A 19,269-nucleotide genomic window follows, 5' to 3' on the forward strand; every position below is an offset into this window, starting at 1 on the left:
GAGATTAACTCGGGCCACAGTAATTTGTGAAGTAGAGAAATATGTCACTTTGGCAAAAGAGCCAAAGCTACTGGTTCAAAAAGTAGTAAATATTTTTCCATTTACTGTCGCTTGTTGACCAATTCCAGCCTAATGAAAAATCATTACCTTTTTTAAAAAGTTGAATTTGTGGGCTTTTTAATACTTTTAGAGCATTGGAAATCCCAGTGACAGATCACACCTATGAAGACTGCAGGTTGATGATTTCAGCAGGACAGCTAACATTGCCTATGGAAGCTGGCTTGGTGGAATTTACCAAAATCAGCCGGAAATTGAGGTAAGCGCATTTTAAAACCACTGTACTTTCATAAAGATGTCCGAAAGAGATCTGAAATGCTGTGTGTTTATTTTCTCTGGTTTCATGAATGCTCAACTCTAGAACCTCCATGGGGTCTGTTAAGGAAGACAGGGATGTGAATTTGTCTCCCATTTAGTTCATCTAGTTTTGTTTTTTCAAGAACAGTTAACTCAAAAATAAGTGTGTTGATCACAGGAAGAGACCAAGAGATAGTAAATATGAGTAACAGCAGATCTGCTTCCCGACTTAGAAATGACTCAGAGTAGTTAGTCAGTCCTGCTACCTTCTTACAAGAAGGATGGCGTAATTAGATGGTCCTGGCATGAGGTGGTCAGAACTTCTCATGTGAAGTCTGAATTGGCTTGTAAAGCAGCAATTCTGACCATCACTGAATTTTAAATCCTTCCCCAGATAACCTTTTCCTTCTGAGTATATAATTTATTTTTTAAGGCAGAAACACTCCTTTGTGATTCTAGGATCTAGTTTAAACTGTTTAGAACATTCCTTTTGAGCTATCTGGTATGAGGGTGTAACTCCCACATCCCTCTCTGATTACAAGTCATTCTGTTTGCAGCTCCATCAGGGAGCTGCAGAATTTATTCATTCAGTAGACCTTGGCGTCCTCTGTAGGAGGGAGCTGCAGAACCAGTTACTGTATTGAAGTTCAGTATTACAAAATAATTTTGGTAACTGATACAGCAAATATTATTTATATCTTCTAGACAATAGTGTTTTTTTAAAAAGTATATATATTTTTAATACGTTTTAAATTTTGGTTTTTTTTTACAGTAATTGTTTTTGGGGTGGGAAGGTAATTCGATTTTTTTTAATTTTTTTTTTTAATGGAGGTACTGGGGATTGAACCGAGGACCTCGTGCATGCTAACCACACACTCTATTACTGAGCTATACCTTCCTCCAAGATGACAATGTTTTGATGTTATATTTTTACACTATTCCTATAGATTTGAAAAACTTAGTCACTGAAGCTGGATATAGAAGTATTTGTTAAGTCACCTATTTAATTCTACAAGACAAAGACAAGCAGGCTGTGATGTACACTACAGTATATTTTCCAGTGTTTTAAAAGTGTTTTGTAACTAATATTAGAGGAAGTGCACATAGTCTGATGCATTTCCCATCACCACGTTTTGTGAAATGTGAGTTCGTTGTCAGCCAGAAAGCTCCTTGAAAGCAAGAATCATGTTTTTTTTTTAACAACTCAGTAAATACTGTTGACTTACTAAGTAATACTGGGATTAAATGCGATTTCGCACTTTCTTCTCATGTGTCATTTATTATTTTACCTCATTGCTCTTCTTCCCAGTTACTTTTCTTTCCCTCACATATTTGGGACCATTACAGTTAATGCTAATACCCTTTAAAAAATTAGAAGCCTGTATACATGGTCAATATGTGCTTTAAAATATCCATTTTATTTTCCTTTTCAAATGTGACACTGAAAGTATTTTTCCCTCAGACAAATGAATAAAACTGTGCTCATAAAATGTCCATGGGGACTCTAAGGAGCTAGTAACATGTCTTTATGATTCTTTGTCTGTGCAGACTGGATTGGGACGGCATTCGTAAGCATTTGGATGAATATGCCACTATTGCAAGTTCCTCAAAAGGAGGAAGAATCGGGATTGAAGAATTTGCGGAGTATTTAAAGTTGCCTGTTTCAGATGTCTTGAGACAACTTTTTGCACTCTTTGACAGGGTAAGTTGAAGCTTAATTTTAAACACGCAAACATTTTTATTTTGCAAGTCCCCACAGAGTACAAATCAGTATGGCAGGTGTTAGAAAAACTTGTGAGGTCCCTGTGAGAAGAAGCAAGCTGAGCCTCTGGTTTAATTGCATGACTTTTGTGCTTTCTTTTCCCCTTAGTGGTAGTAGTAGTAACTAATATAATAATTGTGTGTCTGTATATGGCAACAGATCGGAAATAAATATTGTGACCACATAACCATGTCTGTTACATGGAATCAAAAAGGCTTATACAGCTAGCAAGAATTTTAAAATGTACGGCAAAATTCCTACATTGATGACATGGGTGGTATATTCTTTTCTGAAGGTTCCTGGACTTCCCCCCAAACATCTGAAGACCAGGTTGATTTTATTTTATTTATAACAGAGTTTTCAATTAAAACTTGACCTGTTCATCCTTATATTGGGGTTCACGTTTCTGCTTACAAATATGTAAGGACATGGAGTTAGATGATTGAATTGTCAGAAAGTTTCCTTTGGAAAAATGTATCAAGATTTCCAACTCCTCTCTTTTTTATTTGTTTTTTAATATATGAAACTGACAATAAAGTTCACTTTTTGGTTACAGTTTTATGAGTTCTAACCAATGTGCAAAGGCATGTAACTATCACCACGTTCAAGATACACAACAGTTGCGCCCCCCCCCCCGCCCCACGCACACACAGATTTCCCTGTAGTTACTCTTTTGTGGTCAAGCCCTTCCCTCGCCCTTAACCCCTGGCAATTACTCCATCCCTATGGGTTTACCTTTTCCAAGTGCCATATAAATGGAATCATAGCAGCATATCCTTTTGAGTCCAGCACCTATCACTTAGCATAATGCATCTGAGATTCAGCCATGTTGCTGCAGGTGTCAGTAATTTGTTTTCTTTCATTACTGAGTGGTATTCCATTGTGTGGATGTGCCATATTTGGTGTATCCACTCCCCAGCTGAGGAAGATTTGGTTTGTTTCCAACTTGCAGCATTCATGAATGAACTGGTCTAAGCATTCGTGTATAGGTTTTTGTGTAAATGCAGGTTTTCATTTCCCTTGGATAAATATTTGGAGTTGTGATCTTTTTATTTTGCATTCATTCCTGGGGGATATTTTGGTCAGACATATAGAGAGAATTTGGAGTTGATCGTTCTTCCCTGTCAACAATTTAGTAATGGTGCCCTGCTGTCTTCACTGCCTGTCTAGTTCTTCTTCAAGTCCTTCCCACTATGGTATTTTGTCCAGATGTCGCGCTTTTGGTGTTTGATCAGAATTTCTTATTGTAATGAGAGAAGGAGAGATAGGCTGAACTGGGCTCATTCCATCCTGGCTGCCACCAGATGTCCCAGTTCTCTGTTAGCCACTGGGAAAAGACATTTTGCAAAGAAATTATAGCTTGATGACAGAAATCAGGGCAGAGCTTTTCCTTCTTACCCAGAGAAGACTCATGCTCCTAATGACTTACTCTGGGGTCTCTTAGATGAACTACCCGTAACATGATGCAGTCAAGCAACCTTCTTCCATACAGAGTGCCCAGGCCTCTCTTCTGGGCTTGCAGCCTACAAATAACCCTTCCTCATCCATGAAATGGTAATGTGCCACCGCAGTGGTGCTGCTATTAAGTGTAATGAAGATTTAGGGGAAAGGAGAGGTAAATTATTGGATGTCACAGTGCACGTGGGGAAAATAGAGGCACTTTTCACTTGTACTTCTGTGAGATTCATACAGTATCTTCCAGTTTGGCCCTGGAAACCATGCATTGCAAGCAATTTTAAATTAAGGTTTCTATAAATATGGACTTAGTGACAGGAAGGAATGTGGCAGGGACATACCAATAAGGACAGGAGATGGGGAATTGGGAAATGATGTGAAACAGGGACCAAGAAGTTCAGTGCACATCATAGACTTTATGCTCATCAGGATTTTTAATCAGGATTAAAAATAATCTCTCCAGAGGTTGCCCTGTCTTTCAGGCATCAACCTGTCATAACAACAGTAACAGGATTGTTATGACACCAGTTGCGTCTTTTGATGACTGATGATACCTGCCCATGGCCCCATTGTTTCTGTAGCACTGGGAAGTATGGGAAGATTTGAAAGTGGAAAGGGAGTGTGAACCAGGGATTAAAATAACCCCCAGTTAGCCAGACTGATTCACTCTGAACTAGAGAACGCAGTTGGCCCCAAGCAGTTAGGAGACCCATGAGCCTTTGTGGCCTATGTGGTCGATCACATTTCTACACGGACTACTTCAGTCAGCTCACATATCAATTCCAATTGTGAGTTTTCCTCACTCCTTTGTATAGTGTGCAGACTTGGCTTTAGCTATAGACCATGAGTTGCTCTTTAAAACACTTTTCTTTTCATCTCCAACATACTGGAAGGCAGAGAAAATAACCTGGATTATTAAAGACCAATGCATTTGACCTTTCTTTCTTTCCATCTTCCCTTCCTTCTTTCTTTTTTCTTCTCTCTATCTCTATCTTTCTGTCTTTCCTTTTTTGTTTTTAACATAAACTGCATGTCTATGCCTGTGAAGATCTGCTTTGTTTTGAGAAGCTGAATTATGCAATTTTTGCCACACCCTGTGCACATCCCCACTTCCATGCTAGGCTCCGTTCCCCTGTCTCTTTAAGGGATTTAGCTGGAGAATGTTCCATGGGAAAGACAGAGAAGTTCCCTAACGTCATAGTTTGTTTCTGTCCGAGTAGCTTATCTTGCTAAACTCAATGCTTAATGAGGGGTGGAGGAGGAAGAGGGTGGGAGAGAGGGAGGGCAGGGTGTTCCTCTCGCTCTTTCAATAGCTGTAAGTTTTCGCAGTGCAAAGGGCTCCCACAAGCCCCTCCCAGGTGCCTTTCCCACTTTGCCCTCCTTTTCCCCTTCCCTCTTTTCTTCTCTCTGCCTCTCCCCAAATCTGGTGCAGTTGTGGTTGGTATGTTGGGGAAAGGGAGAGGAGTATCTCCTCTCTCCACATTCTCTTACTTTTTCTCCCCACATCCATTCTTGGCTAATCTACAAAAACTTCATAATGGTTTTAGTCTCAGTTTGTCCTAAAAAAACAACAAAAACAAAAACAAAGAACCATGTTGTCCATTCAATTCCTTCTGACAGTCTGACGTGTTCTTTTAGATGGTCAGTTATTTGATGGCAGATAATTTAAAGGTCCAACAGAAATGGAGCATTCATGCTCATTTGGGATAATTCCCCTTGGAGAGGCCTCACCTGTTTGGGGGGGAAAAACAGAAAGAAGACACTTTCTATCTCTAGGTTTCATTCAGCTCCCTTATTTTCCTGAATGTGCACTGATCTTGCTGGATCAGAGGCTAACTGGGATAGTCAGAAGTCCAGATGAGTTAGAGTTGAGAGCTAAGACAATAGCTTTTAAAACAGTGGCTTCTCAGCATTTTTATGTATTCATAATTCAGTTTTCAATACTAGATTTTTTTGCCAGCACGCTCGAAGGGATTTAAACACACTTGATGGGACTGAGAAGTAACACTGGCTAATTCAGAGATAATTATGACACAGTCATTTTCATAGTTGTAATGTCTCAGATTGTCCATACAGCATCACTTCATGCCATTCGTCAGCGCTGTGTTATTGAGCAGAACCATGTGCTGCCCTGCCAGAAGTATCTTATATACTGTATACCATGAGACAGAGTCCTCAAATATTCCAGCCCACATATCATCTTTGTTGCTAGCTCGACAGTACACCATGTTATCTGCCTCTTACTAGTGGCAAGTCACGTCTCATCCACACCTTATGATACAATCAGCATAATGTTCCATCTGATACACATCACCCTGATGGGATGTATATTCACTGGTGGCAAAGCTGTGTATCTCAGGGATCAGCAGACTTTTGCAGTAAAGAGCCAGATAGTAAATATTTTTGACTTTGTAAGACATTTGGTCTTAAACTTTCAGTACAGCTTATACAACTACATAAAAAAGTTAATCCATTCCACTCAGAAAGATTGCTCTGTTTATTTCCAATCACTTAAGCCATGTGAGTGTCTTAACTCTCAGCACGAGCAGAAAATCTGCATGATATAACACCCTACCTTCTCTAACAGGAAGGAGCAAGCCAGGGTGCTTGTTATTGTTGGCACTCGTGATTTAACACTTGAACTCATGCCAGGAACAGGGCGGACAGGAAGAACTCGGGATAAAGAAACGCATTCATTCCACACACTGCGAAACAGTAATAAAAGATCTACAGACGTTTGCAGTAGCCAAAAATGCTGGATTGTCAAAGTGCTAAAGTACACACACACTTTTCCTGTATATATTTAAACAAAGTACATAGTAATGCCGGAAGAACTAAGTACCAGTTAGAAGGCCGAAATGGGAAAAATCATAATAGTTTTCACATTTTTTACAGAACAGAAGTAGTAACCATCTCTCTAAATTTTATTAGCCTGTAGTCTGTTGTGTGCACAATGGTATTGGTAAAAAGAGAGCGTGAGCTCATGCCAGACTACAGCTGAGTAATTAGAAACCAGCCTCTTTCATCTGTGAAGGTGAATAATATACCACTGGTTAGAACTGGGGAGGATTTCAACACGAAGTAGACAGATTCAGTGAGAATAAAATGATCCTCTTTAAATCAGGTGAGGAACAACGGTCACTATAAGTGCTGACTGCAGCCCTTCAATCCAGTCCTTAAACTTTACCAGCATGCTTTGTTTTCACTGGCTTAGGAAATATAGCAGGGTCAGCAAACTACAGCTGATGGACCAGATCCAGTCTGATGCCTGTTTTGTAAATAAAGTTTTATTGGGACACCGTCATGCCCACTTGTCTACGTCTGTGGCTGTCTATGGCTGCTTTCACAGTGCAGTGCCAGAGGCGAATGGTTGCAACAAACATTGAAGTCTTCTGTCTTTTAAATTTGCAGTTCAGGTTTGATATGGACTGTAGTATTTCATAGCTCATGTGAAAAGAACTCATCTGGATTCCAGTCTCAATTAATCAGGACTTGGTATATGAAATCTGCTCTAAATCTCTTATGATAGAATCAGAGAAGAAGGCTATAACTGTCTGAGTGGGCCAGAGGAACGTTTCTATTCAGCTGTACAAGTCGTCCTGCAAGTTTGGTGGTCCTGTATGTCTGACAATTTCCCTTTTCAGTTCTCAAGTTGACTTAACTCCCCCATGTAGTCCATCATGGTATTTTCCCTGCCTGAGTACTGTTACACTAGAAATACCCGTTTAAGCATGAGAACTATCTGCTTGCTTTTTGGTTTCCCAATACAAATCCACCTAGGAGATGCTTAGAGGAAGCAGAAAGGAGACTGCATCAGTTGAAGTTTAAGTTTTTTTTTTTTAAATTGGAACAAGTGAGCAATTACTGACCTCCTCCAAAAGCATAAGGAAGTAAGGAACAGGGCTTTGTAAAGAGCAAATTGTGTCAGACCAATTTAATTCCCTCCTATGACAGAGTGACAGAGATGATAAAGAAAAAGAAATAGATATTATCTATACGGACTCTAGAAAGGCTTTTGATTTCATCCAACATGACATCCTCATCAATAAATCAGGAAGGTCTGGCCCAGATCATGGTGCAGTTGGGTGAGAGCCCCACCTGACAGGAAAGCTTCACTGTAAGTGGGAGCTGTGCGTCCTTCTGTGTTATTTTAGGCCTGGTTCAGTCACCCCACCTTGGAATTCTGTTTGGAGGAGCAACATACTTGGTAGGTTACCAGAATACTTTTGAAACCAGACAATATGTCAAAGTGAGTATAAGGGTAAATAAGTATGTCTCTAAAAGTTGAGGAACCAGACCCAAGAAAAGATTAAATTAAATTCATATATAGCATAAAAACACTGGGGCACAAGAAGGAAACTGAATGTAAGATATGAATGAAGCTGTCACCACTTCATGGCACACGAAGACCTAGACTCACAGATCTAGAGCTGAAAGGACGTTTAGTGTCAAATTCCCCGTCTTCCTCATATCACAGAAAGCTGCCAGCCCAAGAGAGGAAGTTATGTGCTCAAGGCTACACAGCTGGTTACTTGCAGGACTGGGACCAGAATTCCGAGTTCAGTATTCTTTTTACTACAAACTGTCACTGTTGACTTTAAAAAAAAAACAAAACAACTTTCTTGAGACATATTTTAAATATCATGGCATTCACCTGTTTTAAGGATACAACTCAGTGACTTTTTTTTGGTAAATTTACCAAGTTGTGCAGCCACCCCTAAAAATCAATTTTATTTATTTATTTGTTTGTTTGTTTGTTTGTTTAATTGAAGTACAGTCAGTTACAATGTGTCAATTTCTGGTTATAAGTCAATTTTCAGTCCGCTCTTTTTGGGGGTAGGGGAGGTAATTACATTTATTTATTTATTATTATTATTATTTTTTAATGGCGGTACTGGGGATTGAACCCAGACCCCTGTGCATGCTGAGCACACATTCTATCACTGAGCTATACCTTCCCCCCTCATAAATCAATTTTAGAGCTTTTCCATCACCCCAGTAGGACTGTCATTAACTGTTAATTCCTCTCACTTACCTATCTCCTAGCCCTGGGCAACCACTGTAGAGTTGTAGACCCAGTCTAGAATAAAGACTAGAATAGAGACTTTCTGTCTGAATAGATTTGCCATTGGTTGACATTTCATGTAATGGGATCACACAATGTATGGTCTCACGTCTGGTTTCTCTCACTGAGCGTAAGATTTTGAGCTCCATCTGTGTCATAACATGTATCAGTAATTCATCGCTTTTTATTGCCAAATAGTACTCCATTATACAGATATATCACATTTTGTTTATTCATTCACCTGTAAGTGAATATTTAGGTTGTTTCCACTTTGGAGCTATTATGAATAATGTTGCTAAATAACATTCATGTATCACTGTTAACTTTTTAAGTTCAATAACTCTTCCCCCTCAAATTGAGGTTAAATTTTCCATTGACTGTGGCCTCTTCCCCTGTGGTTTTTCTCCAGATATGGACGGTAGAGTTCCCCCAGAAGGCAGCCAAAGTTGCTATTAATGTTCTAATAAATAGCCTTGGGGGATTAACTAGTCCAGAGAAGAAAAGTCTTGTTAATCTAATAACAGTCTTTTATTCTATGATGGCTTATGAGAAACTGTTAGCCAAATGCTCTCCATCTTCAAAGAAAATAAATGAGAGGAATTGGATTTAAACTTCAATTTGAAAAAAAAGCACTACAGATGGACATAAGGAGGCCCATTTTATCTGGCAGTGGATGCTATCAAATTAATTTGCAGCATTATAAAAACAAAGCCCATGTCATTTCCTCAGAGAGAAGCTTATGTGAATGGATTTAAATCTGTCTGAGGCCAGATGGCCCCTTGGGATCCCCTAAAGGGAAGACAGTCCTTTTGCGGTGCTTCTTCTGTGTGGTTAAGGAAGGCATTTGGCCTTTGGTGTTCACAGGGACCATGTCATTGTGCCCGTGAGACCAGGTATTGGAGTCCTTGTGCCATAACCAGTCGTCGGAGAGTGTTTCCCAAGCCCCTGGGTGTGGCAGAAGGAGACACGTCTCCCATGTCCTACACAGAGCCGCGTCCCCGGCTATTGTCCCCTCCCTAGTAATAGCTAGAATAATCATTATTCAGTTCTAGAACTGTGCGGCTTACAAAGTAACTTTACATTTAATCTCCTTTTGACTTCTATCAGAGTCTTGGCAGTGTCCACAGGAACCTGTGAGGAGTTCCAGGTCCTTTCCAGTTTTATTCTATCCTGCTGCGCTGCCTTTGAATCCCATCATTCCCGGCAGTAAACTCTCATCACATTGGACTGTTCACCACCCCCTAAATAACAACACACGTCCTTTCGTTCCTCTCTCTTTTTACTGTACTGTCTCTTTAAATATGTCTCTTGTCTGTTTGGAGAACCCTAACGCAGCCTATAGTCAGGCCTACACGTTGTCTCTTCTGTAGGTAAGTGTTCTCCGTTCCTTTGCCTCGAGGACCTCATTGCTTCCCTTTTGGGCATCCTTAGTGGTTTGATAATCCAGTACCGTTTATTACGTGTACAACCTTTTATAAGTAGCTTAACTTCTCTGAGTTTTTCTTTTCTTTATCTCGAATGCCTTTCTTTCTTTCAGGGGAGTTCGGTGAAACCTACATAACAAAGAATATGATATACAAGTATTCTATACAGATGTAATTGTTTAGCATTAATAGTAGAAATGTGAAAATAGACTTCAGATTATACTTACAACTACTTTTCTGTGGGTCTCTGATCCTCGAGCGCTGCAATCCTGATATATTCATCTTTCTCCACTAAACATTGAATCCAAGACCTGAAACATAATAAATGAAATTGAATCATGAATTAGGCAGGGGAGATACTATTATCATTTTGCAGATTGAAATAAAGGCCCAAAATGCTGGGTGATATCATGATTTAGTTATTATGTCCTGGCCACCTTTCCCTGAGTTTACCAGTAGAACCTCCAGAGACTTCTGAAGGACTTGTACCCTGACTCTACTTTGTATCAAAGGTAAGATTTCTCGAAGTATTGTCTGGGACCACCTGTCATAGACTGATTTCTGAAAATACTTATTAAAAATATAAAATCAAATCTCACTAATGTAATTTTGAGAAAATAAGCCAGACACACAAAATCAGAAAAGAGAGGCAGTACTACCAATTTTACAGAAATAAAAAGTATTACAAAAGAGTACTATGAGCAACTGTATGCCAACAAATTGGATAACCTAGATGAAATGGACACATTCCTAGAAATGTACAATCTACCAAGACTGAATTATGAAGAACTAGAAAATCTGAACAGCCCTATAACTAGTAAAGAGATTGAATCAGTAATTTTTAAAAACCTCCCAACAAAGAAATTCCCAGGACCAGATGGCTTCATTAATGAATTTGAAGAAGAATTAACACCAATCCTTCTCAATCGCTTCCCAAAAATCAAGGAGGAAGGAATACTTCCTAACTCATTCTGTGAGACCAACATTATCCTGATACCAAAATCAGAAAGAGATACTATAATTGACCCTTAAACAACACAGAGGTTAGGGGAAGCGACCTCCTGTGCAGTCGAAAACTTGTGTATAATTTTACAGTTGTCCCTTTGTTTCCATGGTTCTACATCCACAGATTCAACCAACCTCAGATGATACCATGCTGTAGTATGTACTTATTGGGAAAAAAAGTCCTGGTAGAAATGAACCCCCATAGTTCATGTTGTTCAACGATCAACTGTACATGAAAACTACAGACCAATTTCCCCTATGAATATTGATGCAAAAATCCTGAACAAAATACTAGCCAACAGAGTTCAACAGCACATTAAGAGGATTTTACATCATGACTAAGTGGAATTCATTCCTTAAGTGCAACAATGGTTCAAAATCAGTCAATGTAATGAACCCCATTAACAGAATGAAGGGGAAAAAAAAAAAACCTGGCTATCTCAATTCATGTAAAAGAAAAAACATGGATGAAATTCAACACCCTTTCAGATAAAAAACTAGGAATAGAAAGAACGTGCCTCAGCATTATAAAAACCATATACGGAACGCCCAGGGCCAACAAAATACTTAGTGATAAGAGCCTGAAAGCCTTTGCTGTAAGATTGGGAGCACAAAAGGATGCCTGCTTTCTGTACTTCTATTCAGCATAGTACTGGAAGTCTGAGCCAAAGCAGTTAGGCAAGAAAAGAAATAAAAAGAACGTCAGTTGGAAAGAAAGAAGTAACATTACCTCTGCTCACAGAATACACAATCTTGTATTTAAAAAAATCCAGCAGATTAAACACACACACACACACACACACACAAACTGTTAGAACTAATAAACTAATTCAGAAGAGTTGGAGGATACAAATCAACACACAAAACTTAGTTGTGTTTCTATACACCAACAGTAAACTAAAGAGGAAATTTAAAAAAGCCACTCTATTTATAACAGCATTAAAAAGAATAAAATACTTAGGAATAAACTTAACCAAGGAGGTGGAAGATTTGTACATCAGAAACTACAAAGTGTTGAAAGACGTTAAGGAAGACATAAATAAGTGGAAAGACATTCTGTATTCATGGATTGGAAGACTTAGTATTGTTATGATGTCAGTACTAACCCAAAGTGGTCTTACAGAATCGATTCAATTCCTATCAAAATCCCAACTCCTTTTTTTTTTTTTTACAAAAGTAGGAAAATCCATCCTAAAATTCATATGGAATTTCAAGGGACCCTGAATAGCCAAAGTCATCTTGCAAAAGAGCAAAGTTGAAAGTCTTATACTTCCTGACTTCAAACTTAACTACAAAGCTAAAGTAATCCAAATAGTGTGGTGCTGGCGTAAAGGAAGAAGTATAAAGCAATGGAATAGAATAGAGGGCCCAGAAATAAACCTGTGGGTGTGGATACAGATGATTTTCAACAAGGGTGCCAAGACCATTCAATGGGGAATGAACAATCTTTTCAACAAAATTGTGCTGAGAAAAGTGGATACCCACATGCAGAAAAATGAAGTGGACTCTTACCTGATGCCATATAAAAAATTAACTCAAAATGGATCAGAGACCTAAACATAAGAGCTTATAACTATCATGTTTTATCTTAGACAAAAACATAGGGGAAAAGCTTTGTGATACTGGATTTTTTTGTTGATTTTTTTGGATATGACACCAAAAGCACAAGCAATGAAAGAGAAATTGGATCAATTGAACTACACTGAAATTTAAAACTTTTGCACACTGAAGGACACTTATCAACAGAGCAGAAAGGCAGCTCATGGAATGGAAGAAAATATTTGCTAATTATATAACTGATAAGGAGTTAATATCCAGAATATAGAAAGAACTGCAGCACAACATCAAAAGCAAACAACCCAATCAAAAAGTGGGCAAAGGACTTGAACAGACATTTCTCCAAAGAAGATATACAAGTGACCAACAGGTATATGGAAAGATGCTCAACATCACTAATCATTAGGGGAATGCAAATTAAAACCACAGTGAGATATGTCACACCCATTAGGATGGCTATTACCAAAAAAAAAAAAAAAAACCCAGAAAATAACAATTATCAGCCAGACTGGAGAAACTGGAACCCTTGTGCAGTGTTGGTGGGAATATAAAATAATACAGCCACTGGAGAAAATAGTATGGTGGCTCTTCAAAAAATTAAAAACAGAATTACTGTTTGATCCAGGAATTCTACTTCTGGGACTATAGCCAAAAGATCTGAAAGCAGGGACTTGAAGAAATATTGGTACACCCACGTTCATAGCAGCATTGTTCACAAAAGCCAAAAAGTAGAAGCAATCCAAGCATCCACAATGGAAGAATGGATACATAAAATTTTTGTACATACAATGGAATATTATTTAGATTTGAGAAGGGAATAAATTCTGACACATGCTACAGCATGGAGGAACTTAAAGACACTGTGCTAAGTAAAATTAGCCATTCACAAAAGGACAAATACCGTATGATTCCACTTATATGAATTATCTACAACAGTCAGATTCATACAGACAAGTAGAATGGTGGTGGCCAGAGCCTAGTGGGAAGAGGGAATGTTTAATAGGCACAGAATTTCAGTTTTTCAAGATGAAAAAGTTTCTGCAGATGGATGGTGATGGTTGCACAACAACGTGAATGTGCCTAGTGCCCCTGAACTGTACACTTAAAAATGGTTTAGATGGTAAATTTTATGTTACATGTATTTTACCAGAATTTTAAACATTTTTAATTAAAAATTCAAAAACAAGATACAAAAAAAGTATATGCTGTATGATTCCATTTATTTAAGGCTCAAAAATGAATCAGTGATGTTAGATGTCAGGATAGTGGTTACCCTTGGGAGAGGAAGGTAACTGGAAACAGGCATGAAGAGGCTTCTGGGGGGTCCTGGTGATTTTTCTTGATCTGGCTGTTATGACATTGGGATATACAGGTTGTGAAATTCTTTGAGCTATACATTTGTGATGTGTACAGTTTTCTATGAAATATTGCACTTCAGAAGGACTCCAAAAATGTAGCTAACACCCCAACAGGCTACAGAGTCAGAATCTCTGAGGGATGGAACCAGGAGACCCTGTGTTTTAAAAATCCCCCTTCCAATTTTTTCTTAAGAACATCGAATGCTGGGAATCTTTGCTAAAGGAAGGGAACTAGGTAAATACTTTACCAATGCCCAAGAATTCTTCAGTCATACACTAACAATAAATATTCCTTAGAGAAGAAATTCTTGATATCCTGGAGTCACTTACTTTCTCTTGTTAGGAAAATCCATATCACCTTTCAGATGCTAAGAAAGAACTAAAATTAGCAGCATATAGAAATGTATTGTTTAATATATTATATTTAAAAATATGATTTCTTCTAATGTGTCAGACACAGTATAAGTTAGGGATATTTTATTGAGGTCCTCTGATAAATGGCAGGTGCTAGGACCTAGTGGAATTCGGGCAACTTCATTAGAAGGTGAACTATCACACCCCAGGGTGTGGTGCAACGCAAACAGGTTCAGAAAAGCCAGTTCTCCCACTTGTAAGCCACTTAGACTCCATTTCATCTCGCTGATACCACCTCCAAGATTTCAGCGGCTTTTACACTTGCTTGGTAAACCGAAAGTATGTTTCTGGCAAAGGCCCTTTTGGAAGGAGCAGATCAAGGTCTTGGCCATGCTCTTGGAGGCCTTCTTGGAGGAGGCGGCCAGAGAAGAGGAGGAGGAGGAAATATTGGAGGGATAGTTGGTGGGATTGTGAATTTCATCAGCGAGGCTGCAGCAGCTCAATATACCCCGGAACCACCTCCCACTCAGCAGCATTTCACCTATGTGGAGGCCAACGAGAGTGAGGAAGTTAGGCGGTTTCGGCAACAATTTGCACAGCTGGCTGGACCGGACATGGAGGTGGGTGCCACTGACCTAATGAATATTCTCAACAAAGTCCTTTCTAAGCACAAGGACCTGAAGTCCGACGGCTTTAGTCTTGACACCTGCCGGAGCATCGTGTCCGTCATGGACAGTGATACGACTGGGAAGCTGGGCTTTGAAGAATTTAAGTATCTCTGGAACAACATCAAGAAATGGCAGTGTGTTTTTAAGCAATATGACAGGGACCAGTCTGGGTCTCTGGGAAGTTCTCAGCTACGGGGAGCGCTGCAGGCAGCAGGCTTCCACCTAAATGAGCAGCTTTACCAAATGATTGTCCGCCGATATGCCGATGAGGATGGAAGTATGGATTTTAACAACTTCATCAGCTGCCTGGTCCGCCTAGATGCCATGTTTCGTGCCTTCAGATCCCTGGATAGAGATGCGGATGGCCTGGTTCAGGTGTCTATTCAAGAATGGCTGCAGCTGACCATGTATTCCTGAAGTGGGCACTGAGAAGTTAGGACGCCCCTGCAGGACAGGACTGCTGGGGGCCAGCCGTGCTCTCTGCACAGTTGCGGAGACCCCATCCAAAGCTGTCACTTCCTGCTGAGCCCTCCCTGTTTCTGAACTTGTGCTGCCTTTTCTGCTTAATTAAAACAGATTTTTCATGAAAAATGTTCTGAGTGGTTTGTATATCAGCTATTTGAGATATAGGATTTTTAGGGACTTATATATGTGATGGGGGGTGGTGCAGGGTGGGCTCTAATGGAATAGATTTCAATAGGTCATTGCCTGTTTGACTTCCAAAGAGCAGGAAATGTGTTATTGTTAAGAAAGACCTTTTGAAAAAAAATCCTGGAGTAAATTGAGAAAGCACCCAGGAGATTTAGTTTCTCTTTAAAAAGATGAGGAGGGAAGTTCAAAATCTGTTTTTGTCTTAATTTCATATCTGGTCTTTCCCTTGCATTAAAAAAAAAAAAGTAAAGTATTTTCCTGGAAACCCATTTAACTGTATAGAAACAGGTTCAGAAATGTGAAATTAAGCAATTTCATATAAGGGCAGAATTTTTTTTTAATGATGGAGCTACTATCTAAAATTCTAGAATTCTTTAGTCCTGTTTCTCTAGTAAAATAAACATGTAGCAATTTAAAAAATATTTTATTTACTTATTATTGTATTATTTCATTATTTTATTTTGGCAGGGAGGGGAGATAATTAGGTTTATTTATTTTTAAGGGAGGTACTGGGGATTGAATCCAGGACCTCATGCATGCTAAGCATGTACTCTACCAGTTGAGCTATAACTCCCCGCCTCCCAATTTTGTTTTGATATATTTGTAGCGAGGGTCAGGGCATTGGGAAATAAAAGGGTGTACTTGTAGTCAAAATATCTCTGGCTGCCTTAATGAATCAAAATGATCACGCTTAACATGCACTTCAGACAAAACCAGGCACATCAGCTATGTTAGCCAGCTCTTGTCATGTCTTGCCCTGCCTCGGAGCAAGGAATATTCTTTCCTACCTCTTTGAAAACTGCAGTCAGGAAAAAAGCAGACAGACAAAAAGAAAACGTACATAAATCATAATCAGTTATTTGGTATTAAAAGCAATAGATACATGAATGTATATAAATCTTGCTGACTCTTGATTGCAGTGGTTTGCAGCCCTGGCTGCAACTTAGAATCACTGGGAAAGCTCTTTGGGAATCCTGAGAGCTGAGTCCCACTCTAAGTGAGTTAATAAGACTCCTTAGAGGTGGGGCCCAGAGATGAGTATTTTTAAAGGTCCATCGGTGATTCTGATGGGTAACCGAGGTTGACAGCCTGTACTTCAAGGTAAGACCGTTTTTCGATTCAGTCTCAACAGAAAAGTGAGACCTGGCAGGAGTCAGTGTCGACAGCACCCAAAAGAAGGAACTAGGAGTATGAAGAAACTGCCGCCCAGAAGCCGGGGTAGTTGTGCCTTTCTTGTGAATGGCCCTTGGTTTGACTTTTTCATTCTGATTCAGGTGGTGACAGCGGGGCACACAATTCAGAGTCCCCCGCCAGTAGCCCCAGCTAAAGCGGTTGCATTCACCAGGGCTCTGTTCACCTGCCCACTGATTGGTTTCCACCCCTCCTGCTTCTCTGATGTTTAATGCATTTCCTCTCTCCCAGTCTACTTTTGAGGATCATCCTGAGGTTGAAAATAAAGCCTTACTCTTTTTTTTTTCTTTTCAGTTATGGTTTATTACAGGATATTGAGTATAGTTTCCTGTGCTATACAGTAAGACCTTGTTGTTTATCTATTTTATATATAATACTTTCTATCTGCTAATCTCGAACTCCTAGTTTATCCCTCCCCCCCACCCCCTTTCCCTTTTGGTAGCCATAAATTTGTTTTTTATGTCTGTGAGTCTGTTTTATAAATAAGTTCCTTTGTGTCACATTTTAGATTCCACATATAAGTGATATCATATCATATTTCTTTTTCTGACTTACATCACTTAGTACAATAATTTCTGGGTCCATCCATGATGCTGCAAATGGTATTATTTCATTCTTTTTATGGCTGAATAGTATTCCATTGTGTATGTATATCACATCTTCTTTATCCAGTCCTCTATCAGTGGACATTTAGGTTGCTTCCATGTGTTGGCTATTGTAAATAGTGCTGCTATGAACATTGGGTTGCATGTAGCTTTTCGAATTAGAGTTTTCTCCAAATGTTTGTCCAAGAGTGAGATTGCTGAAATCCTTCCTCTTTTGACTCATTTAGAGGAAAATTATAACGATGAAAATTATATAACTGACCTGTTAAGAGCCCTCAGCTGCCTGTTAGAAATCCCCAGCAAAACTAGGAGAGGTTGGTATTTGGCCTCTGCGTTCACCATCATCACTGTCATATAGTATTTATGAAACACCATGTGCATATAATTCTGAGTTGAGCCACGCACAGAGATCACGTCCACCTTCCTCAGGGGACTTGTAATTTAAGCTTGGTCTGATGAGCTGCTTAAACCAGGTGTGGTTATATAACAATGAGGCAGCTGCCAGCAACCACACATTAATAGCAGGATCCCTATTTTGGAGTAAGCCCGCTAACATGTTAGGCATGGGCGTAGTAGTAATATAGCCAGGAAAGGGGAAGGCTGCCAAGATGCTTTTTAAGGTCTCAGAGTAGTAAGTTTATAATGTAACCTTTCCATATGATGGTTGGGGAAAAGAAAATGTAGCTGACTTTGCTCCCTTCACTTCATTTTAAATGTTTTATGAAAGTTAAGACAATTATCTCACACTAGGGGTGGTATTAGTTAAGGGATTACCTGTTTTTAGGATGCTTTTCCTGCATACACAGGGCAAGGCATCCTGAAGTTATGTAAGTTTCTCTTTTGTTCTCTTCTGAATTTGTGTAAAAGTTGTGCAGGTAACCTCAGGCACTAGAGCGCATCCCAGAAAATTTAGTCCAAAGCCTGGATTTTTCCAATAACCAGACCTTTGGCATTATATACCACCAATAGCTTAACAAGTGATTGAATTTCTTAGCTTCCATCCAATGGGTTTTTTTTTTTAACTTGATGTTTTTAAAGGCACATTTTCAATGTAAGAGGGAGTTTTTACCTGATAATTGCTTTAAAATTTTGTCTTTTCTACATGGAAGACTACTTATAGCCTAAGATGAAGGACTTTAATTCATAGACCTCCACCTCATTATTCTTAAATTTATAAAAGCAATACAATCAGTACAGTATGTTGAAAATAATGATTTTGCTTAAATGTGACATTATATGTCTACATTTTAAAATTTCAAAATATCCCATATAATTTTGAAAAACACCTTAACCTTGACGCAGTCCACTGAATTCTATAACTGATAGCAACGAGAAAAACTGTGTTCTGTACCTAAAAAACAGCAAATGCTGAAAAATATTCAGAATTTGTATATCATCTTAAAGGACACTTTGAAAATATTTTTTGAGTAGTAGGGCATGTGTTTTTAAAAGTTGATTCATAGATTAACCTCAGTCAGAAATTTCATCAGTAATGTTTCACAACTAACCCACAGCAGGGCCTTAAAAAAATATTTAAGGAGGCACCCGCAGGGCACTGATTATCTAATGTACCTATAGGTTTTTTTAATTCTTATTTTTTATTGAAGTGTAGTCAATTTGCAACATTAGTTTCAGGTGTACAGCAAAGCAGCTCAGTTATGCACATACATATGTGTGTGTATATTTTCAGATTCTTTTCCATTACAGCTCATTACAAGAAATTGAATACAGTTCCCTGTGCTATACAGTAGGTCCCCATTGTGTATCTATTTTATATATAGTGTGTACCTATTAATTCCAAACCCCTAATGTACCTATGG

The 19,269-nt window shown here is 38.9% G+C and overlaps 2 protein-coding genes across 3 annotated transcripts in view; both read left to right on the top strand.

Moving 5' to 3' along the window:
• LPCAT2 (lysophosphatidylcholine acyltransferase 2) overlaps nucleotides 1-19,269 on the top strand; it is a 67,504-nt gene that overhangs the window by 33,853 nt on the left and 14,382 nt on the right. For both annotated transcript variants that reach the window (XM_072967387.1, XM_006207835.4), the window contains exons 10-11: nucleotides 191-316; nucleotides 1,903-2,056. In XM_072967387.1, the coding sequence (XP_072823488.1) occupies nucleotides 191-316; nucleotides 1,903-2,056 (280 nt within the window). The remainder of the gene's footprint in view (nucleotides 1-190; nucleotides 317-1,902; nucleotides 2,057-19,269) is intronic.
• Nucleotides 14,582-15,593, top strand: CAPNS2 (calpain small subunit 2). Its single transcript, XM_006207834.4, has one exon. The coding sequence runs from the start codon at nucleotides 14,676-14,678 to the stop codon at nucleotides 15,417-15,419; it is 744 nt and encodes a 247-aa protein (XP_006207896.1). The 5' UTR covers nucleotides 14,582-14,675; the 3' UTR covers nucleotides 15,420-15,593.

Source organism: Vicugna pacos, chromosome 9 (assembly GCF_048564905.1).
Source record: "Vicugna pacos chromosome 9, VicPac4, whole genome shotgun sequence".
Lineage (NCBI taxonomy): Eukaryota > Metazoa > Chordata > Mammalia > Artiodactyla > Camelidae > Vicugna > Vicugna pacos.

Excerpts from the sequence above, each read along its gene's own strand:
- CAPNS2 (XM_006207834.4), top strand. The coding sequence starts at position 14,676 with ATGTTTCTGGCAAAGGCCCTTTTGGAAGGAGCAGATCAAGGTCTTGGC.